Source organism: Nerophis ophidion, linkage group LG09 (assembly GCF_033978795.1).
Source record: "Nerophis ophidion isolate RoL-2023_Sa linkage group LG09, RoL_Noph_v1.0, whole genome shotgun sequence".
Taxonomy (NCBI): Eukaryota; Metazoa; Chordata; class Actinopteri; order Syngnathiformes; family Syngnathidae; genus Nerophis; species Nerophis ophidion.
The window spans coordinates 75033583-75042518 of NC_084619.1; the positions used below are offsets into that span (position 1 = coordinate 75033583).

Here is an 8936-nt window from a genome sequence, read left to right on the forward strand (position 1 = left end):
CTGTAAAGACTACACACACCATGACTACACACACCATGACTACACACACCATGACTACACACACCACAGCCGCTGTGAAGACTACACACACCATGACTACACACACCACAGCCGCTGTGAAGACTACACACACCATGACTACACACACCATGACTACACACACCATGACTACACACACCACAGCCGCTGTGAAGACTACACACACCATGACTACACACACCATGACTACACACACCATGACTACACACACCACAGCCGCTGTGAAGACTACACACACCATGACTACACACACCATGACTACACACACCATGACTACACACACCACAGCCGCTGTAAAGACTACACACACCATGACTACACACACCATGACTACACACACCACAGCCGCTGTGAAGACTACACACACCATGACTACACACACCATGACTACACACACCATGACTACACACACCACAGCCGCTGTGAAGACTACACACACCATGACTACACACACCATGACTACACACACCATGACTACACACACCACAGCCGCTGTGAAGACTACACACACCATGACTACACACACCATGACTACACACACCACAGCCGCTGTGAAGACTACACACACCATGACTACACACACCACAGCCGCTGTGAAGACTACACACACCATGACTACACACACCACGACTACACACACCATGACTACACACACCTCAGCCGCTGTGAAGACTACACACACCATGACTACACACACCACAGCCGCTGTGAAGACTACACACACCATGACTACACACACCATGACTACACACACCACAGCCGCTGTGAAGACTACACACACCATGACTACACACACCACGACTACACACACCATGACTACACACACCACAGCCGCTGTGAAGACTACACACACCATGACTACACACACCACAGCCACTGTAAAGACTACACACACCATGACTACACACACCATGACTACACACACCATGACTACACACACCACAGCCGCTGTGAAGACTACACACACCATGACTACACACACCACAGCCGCTGTGAAGACTACACACACCATGACTACACACACCACGACTACACACACCATGACTACACACACCTCAGCCGCTGTGAAGACTACACACACCATGACTACACACACCACGACTACACACACCATGACTACACACACCACAGCCGCTGTGAAGACTACACACACCATGACTACACACACCACAGCCGCTGTGAAGACTACACACACCACAGCCGCTGTAAAGACTACACACACCATGACTACACACACCATGACTACACACACCACGACTACACACACCACGACTACACACACCACGACTACACACACCAAGACTACACACACCACGACTACACACACCACGACTACACACACCACGACTACACACACCAAGACTACACACACCACGACTACACACACCACGACTACACACACCACGACTACACACACCAAGACTACACACACCACGACTACACACACCAAGACTACACACACCAGGACTACACACCCCACGACTACACACACCAAGACTACACACACCACGACTACACACACCCAGACTACACACAGCACGACTACACACACCACGACTACACACACCACGACTACACACACCAAGACTACACACACCACGACTACACTCACCACGACTACACACACCAAGACTACACACACCACGACTACACACACCAAGACTACACACACCAGGACTACACACACCACGACTACACTCACCACGACTACACACACCAAGACTACACACACCACGACTACACACACCAAGACTACACACACCAGGACTACACACACCACGACTACACTCACCACGACTACACACACCAAGACTACACACACCACAGCCGCTGTAAAGACTACACACACCATGACTACACACACCACGACTACACACACCACGACTACACACACCACAGCTCCACCGACCTGCTCTGAGAGGGACTTGGATCTGCTTGCCTGACTTACTTTGCTGGAGGACTAGTTCTTATTATCATAGGATCCGGCCTGCTGAGTCCCTAATGTGGGACTTCTGTTGGTTTTTCCCTCCAATGGTGATGTCTTGTTCTCCTCCAGCAGGGATGTCTAAACTTTTTAACTGGGGGCCACATTGGGAGAACATTTTTTGTCAGAGACCAAAAGCCGGCTGCATGCAATGTAACTATATATATATATATATATATATATATATATATATATATATATATATATATATATATATATATATATATATATAGTATGTGTGCATATACATTTAAAATGATATATGTGTCTGTATGTTTGTGTGCATATATATATGTATATAGAGTATGTATGTATATATATTTATAATAAAATGTGTGTCAGTATGTGTGTGTATATATATGTGTGTGTTTTTATGTATGTGTGTGTATATATATGTGTGTATATATATTTATATATATGTGTGTCTGTGTGTGTGTGTGTGTATATATTTAAAATAATATGTGTCTGTATGTGTGCGTGTATATATATTTATATATATGTGTATCTGTGTGTGTGTGTATATATATATATATATGTAGAGTATGTATGTATATATATTTAAAATAATATATGTGTGTCTGTATGTGTGTGTGTATATATGTGTGTGTGTTTTTATGTGTGTGTATAAATGTGTGCATGTATATATATTTATATATATATATGTGTGTGTGTGTGTGTGTGTATATATATATATATGTTTGTCTGTGTGTATATGTATATAAATATTTATATATAAATATGTAGATATAAATATATATACTGTATATACATGTGTGTATATATACTGTATATATATATATATATATATATATATGTGTGTGTGTATATATATATATATGTATGTGTGTGTATATATATATACATATATATATATATATATATGTATGTGTGTATATGTATGCATATATGTACGTATATGTATATACATATGTATGTATATATATATATATGTGTATGTATGTATATGTATATATATTTATACTGTATATATATATTTATATATATAGGTGTATATATGTGTGTTCGTGTTTACATATTATGATAATACAATGGATATATAATGATTAATTGAATATTAGGAGTATGTGAAAGTTCCACTCCTACCTTGTTTACTTCCGCGACCGCCTCGTTAAAGATTTGTAATCTTTTAGAAATATCAAGATGCCACAAGTCAAACATGGATAAGCGTGCAGAGAGTTTTTTTGCATTTTTCCCATCATGCCTGGCAATGGATTTAAATGAGTGTAATTTAGATTTTTCTACAGTGATGAGAAGCTGTTGTTTGTTTATAATATCTATAAAGATCAGTGAGCAGGTTGTGTTGTATGTGACCGTGTGTGTGTTGACTTGTTGTGCTCGTTAACACATTTTCTTCTGCACCATGACTAGGAAAGGTTGTTTGGATTGGGTCCTACAAGTAAACGATGTGCTTTCAACCTTAAGAATGTACATGGCATGATTTCATTGTCAACAAAATGATGGTAGTTTGCTACCTGTCAGATCACGGAGTAAATACATTACATTTGTAAGCTTATTGACTTTGAAATTCTTCCGTCATGTGGGTTTATATGCGGCTCACTTTTGTCATGTCAAACGTCGACTTGATTCTAACTGACATTTTTACTATTGTATGTGCAATCTGTGTTAATATCCAGTCTGTGTGTATCTAAAGAAGTTTCCCGGCAGCACATATTAACATGGCAGACTTTGCAGCTTGTAAACCCTGCAGTGTTTCTTTTCTGACCGCCCTCTCCAAATAATTGTCTTCATCAGCATTAAGCCGCTCCTGTGTTGTGGCCTCCAACGTTAATAAGTAAGCTCCTACGTCCCGCTGTCTTCTCACACCTGGCGAAACAGAAAGAGCGGCTGCAGCCTAAAAAAAAAATAAAATCACAAAGCCCAACCTCTCCCTTCAGAGCAAAGCTACTATAGGAAGACAAATAATCCCTTTGTGTGCTACACGGGGCCGGGAGTCTGCCTGGCATGTGCCGGAACATTCTGTGAAATGATAAAACCGCGGCCCAAGAACATGATCACGTCCGAATCTTTTTTGTAACGGATCTGAACTCGCCAGCACTGCTGCAGCTCTCATTTGAAAACACCAGGGGTCAGCAGTGGCCCCGACATCCAGAGTCATGTATGAAGAGAGAACGGTCAACTATGCTAACAAGGACCATGCTGGCAATTGCTGTCGTTTTGACAATGGTTTTTCTGCAGAAAAAAAAACAAATTAATAAGTCTAAATATAGTTCTAAAATAGGGTTGTACGGTATACCGGTACTAGTATAGTATCGCGGTACTAAAGAATCCAAAACGGTACTATACTCTGTTTGAAAAGTACCTCAATGGATGTTTCTATAAACACACATTTACACACACACACAAACACACATATATATATATATATATATATATCTTGATTGGATTATCCAGAGAATAGTGCTCGATACCGTGGTAGAGCACAATATGTAGGTGTGGGAAAAATCACAAGACTACTTCATCTCTACAGAACTTTTTCATGAGGGGTTCCCTCAATCATCAGGAGAAAAATCTCCTGATGATTGAGGGAACCCCTCATGAAACAGTTCTGTAGAGATGAAGTAGTCTTGTGATTTTTCCCACACCTACATATATATATATATATATATATATATATATGTATATATATATATATGTATGTTTGTGCCTTGTGTGTGGTATTACAGTAGCCGAAATTAATAAATATACCTGGTATGAAACCTTGTTTTTGATGAACACGTAGGCCTACTACACGACTGTGTTTTAATGCTGGTCCCTTTTACTTGGAGTCTTTCCTGAGGTAGAACTCGGTGATAAAAGTTCAAGAACCACTTGACTAGAACATAGACAACCCCGTCTTTTTCAAAAAGAAAGCTAAAATTGTTTTTATTCTTTTTAAAGGGGAACATTATCAGCAGACCTATGTAAGTGTCAATATATACCTTGATGGTGCAGAAAAAAGACCATATATATTTTTTAGCCGATTTCCAAACTCTAAATGGGTGAATTTTGGCGAATTTAACACCTTTCTGTTTATCGCGCTGGAGGCGATGATGTCAGAATGTGACGTCGCCGAAGTAATACACCCGCCATTTTCATTTTCAACACATTACACACATGTGTCTCAGCTCTGTTATTTTCCGTTTTTTCGACTATTTTTTGGAACCTTGGAGACATCATGCCTCGTCGGTGTGTTGTCGGAGGGTGTAACAACACTAACAGGGAGGGATTCAAGTTGCACCACTGGCCCCAAGATGCCAAAGTGTCTGCTGCCAGACCCCCATTGAATGTACCAGAGTGTCTCCACATTTTACCGGCGATGCTAAGACAGACATGGCACAGAGATGTATGGATAACCTGCAGATGCATTTGCAACTATTAAGTCAACGAAATCACAAAGGTGAGTTTTGTTGATGTTGTTGACTTATGTGCTAATCAGACATATTTGGTTGCAGCGTGAATGCGAGCTAATCGATGCTAACATGCTACGCTAATCGACGCTAACATGCTATTTACCGGCGGTGCTAAAGCAGATATGGCACAGAGATGTATGGATAACCTGCAGATGCATTTGCAACGATAGTCAACGAAATCACAAAGGTGAGTTTTGTTGATGTTGACTGCCAGCTAATCGATACTAACACACTACGCTAATCGATGCTAACATGCTATTTACCGGCGGTGCTAAAGCAGACATGGCACAGAGATGTATGGATAACCTGTAGATGCATTTGCAACTATATTACGTTTCCTTCCACCCACATTTAATGCGAAACAAACACTTACCAATCGACGGATTTAAGTTGCTCCAGTGTCACGAGATGTGAAAGTCCTGATCGTTTGGTCCGCACATTTTACCGGCGATGCTAACGCAGCTATCCGGCCATGCTATGGCTATGAATAGCGTCAATAGCTATTTGCTCAATAGCTTCAGTTTCTTCTTCAATACTTTCATACTCCAACCATCTGTTTCAATACATGCGTAATCTGTTGAATCGCTTAAACCGCTGAAATCCGAGTCTAAATCTGAGCTAATGTCGCTATATCTTGCTGTGGTATTCCCATTGTTTGTTTACATTGGCAGCACTGTGTGACGTCACAGGGAAATGGATAGTGGCATCGCAAATAGCGAAAATCAAGCACTTTAAAGCTTTTTTTAGGGCTATTCGGGGACCGGTACAATTTTGAAAAAAAATACAACACACCACTGGGAACTAATTTTTATTGTTTTTAACCCTTTTGAAATTGTGATAATGTTCCCCTTTAATGAATAATCATGTTTTCAATAATGTACCCCCCGCCGTCCCAAGAGGGACACGCGGTAGAGAACGGATGGACGTTGATGTGTCATTTTGTATCACTCTCTGCAGTAAAATCCAGTCGGGCGACAAGCTGGTTCTGGCCATCGCCACCGACGCCTGCCAGGGCAAAGACAACTTTGTCCGCTACCTGGAACACGTCCAGGCGGTCATCACCGTCAACGCCAGCCGCCGCGGCGACCTCAACCTCAACATGACCTCGCCCATGGGCACCAAGTCCATCCTCCTCAGCCGGAGGCCCCGCGACGACGACTCCAAAGTGGGCTTCGACAAGTGGCCCTTCATGACCACCCACACCTGGGGCGAGGACCCGCGCGGCACCTGGGTGCTGGAGGTGGGCTTCCGAGGCCAGGAGCTCCAGCGAGGCGTCTTCAAGGAGTGGACCCTCATGCTGCACGGGACACAGAGTGCTCCTTACATAGACCAGAAGGTGCGCGACTACCAGTCCAAGCTGGCCATGTCCAAGAAGGAGGAGCTGGAGGAGGAGCTGGACGAGGCCGTGGAGAGGAGCTTGAACAGCTTGCTGAGTAAAAGCAACTAAACATCTGGCCTGCATGACCCTCACTCGCTTCTCATCCCTCCTGTCGCTACTTCTACCTCTCTCACCCTCCTCACTCTGCTTTTTCTACCTTGCAGTTCCCACCTCCAATGAATGTTCAGTGTTAGCAATGACGGTGTACCCTTCAGTGATCGGAGAAACATCATTTTTACACTCGGACACGCGGTCCTGGTCAAAAGTTTACGTACACTGGTGAAGAACATAATGTCGTGGCTGTCTCGAGTTTCCCATTTAGTTTCTGCAACTCTTATTTTTTTTGTGATAGAGTGATTGGAGCAAATAGTCCACCATACCTACTGTCAAGCATGGTGGTGGTAGTATTATGCTCTGGGCTTGTGTTGCTGCAAATGGAACTGGTGCTTTACAGAGAGTACATGAGACCATGAAATAAGAGAATTACCTCCAAATTCTGGTAGCCATCCACAAGCTTCTGCTTGAATTCTGACTACTCTTGACAAAATTTGTGCAGTTCAACTAAATTTGTTGGTTTTCTGACATGGACTTGTTTCTTCAGCATTGTCCACACATTTAAGTCAGGACTTAGGGAAGGCCAATTCTAAAACCCTAATTCTAGTTTGATTTAGCCATTCCTTTACCACAAAAAAAGGAGCAGTTTGGCCACAATACATAGCAATATGTTTGGAGGAGAAAAAGTGAGGCCTTTAATCCCAGGAACACCACACCTACTGTCAAGCATGGTGGTGGTAGTATTATGCTCTGGGCCTGTTTTGCCCACAATGGAACTGCTGATTTACAGAGAGTACATGAGACCATGAAATAAGAGAATTACCTCCAAATTCTGGTAGCCATCCACAAGCTTCTGCTTGAATTCTGACTACTCTTGACAAAATTTGTGCAGTTCAACTAAATTTGTTGGTTTTCTGACATGGACTTGTCTCTTTAGCATTGTCCACACATTTAAGTCAGCACTTAGGGAAGGCCATTCTAAAACCCTAATTCTAGCCTGATTTAGCCATTCCTTTACCACCAAATATGGAGCAGTTTGGCCACAATACCCGGCAATATGCTTGGAGGAGACAAGGTGAGGCCTTTAATCCCAGGAACACCACACCTACCGTCAAGCATGGTGGTGGTAGTATTATGCTCTGGGCTTGTGTTACTGCCAATGGAACTGGTGCTTTACAGAGAGTACATGAGACCATGAAATAAGAGAATTACCTCCAAATTCTGGTAGCCATCCACAAGCTTCTGCTTGAATTCTGACTACTCTTGACAAAATTTGTGCAGTTCAACTAAATTTGTTGGTTTTCTGACATGGACTTGTTTCTTCAGCATTGTCCACACATTTAAGTCAGGACCTAGGGAAGGCCATTCTAAAACCATAATTCTAGCTGATTTAGCCATTCCTTTACCACAAAAAAATGGAGCAGTTTGGCCACAATACATAGCAATATGCTTGGAGGAGAAAAAGTGAGGCATTTAATCCCAGGAACACCACACCTACTGTAAAGCATGGTGGGGGTAGTATTATGCTCTGGGCCTGTTTTGCTGCCAATGGAACTGGTGATTTACAGAGAGTAAATGGGACACTGAAAAAAGAGGATTATCTTCAAATTCTGGTAGCCATCCACAAGCTTCTGCTTGAATTTTTGACCACACTTCTTGACAAAATTGGTGCAGTTCAACAACATTTTTTGGACTTGTTTCCTCAGCATTGTCCACACATTTAAGTCAGGACCTAGGGAAGGCCATTCTAAAACCCTAATTCTAGCCTGATTTAGCCATTCCTTTACCACAAAATATGGAGCAGTTTGGCCACAATACCCAGCAATATGTTTGGAGGAGGAAAAGTGAGGCCTTTAATCCCAGGAACACCACACCTACTGTCAAGCATGGTGGTGGTAGTATTATGCCCTGGGCCTGTTTTGCCCACAATGGAACTGCTGCTTTACAGAGAGTAAATGAGACCATGAAATAAGAGAATTACCTCCAAATTCTGGTAGCCATCCACAAGCTTCTGCTTGAATTCTGACTACTCTTGACAAAATTTGTGCAG

The 8936-nt window shown here is 42.4% G+C and overlaps 1 protein-coding gene across 1 annotated transcript in view; it reads left to right on the forward strand.

Moving 5' to 3' along the window:
- The window catches only part of pcsk2 (proprotein convertase subtilisin/kexin type 2), a 65453-nt gene extending 57221 nt beyond the window's left edge, over positions 1-8232 (forward strand). The window contains exon 12 of the mRNA XM_061911777.1: positions 6412-8232. Within this exon, the coding sequence (XP_061767761.1) occupies positions 6412-6901 (490 nt within the window). The 3' untranslated portion in view covers positions 6902-8232. The remainder of the gene's footprint in view (positions 1-6411) is intronic.
- Positions 8233-8936: the final 704 nt, after the last annotated feature.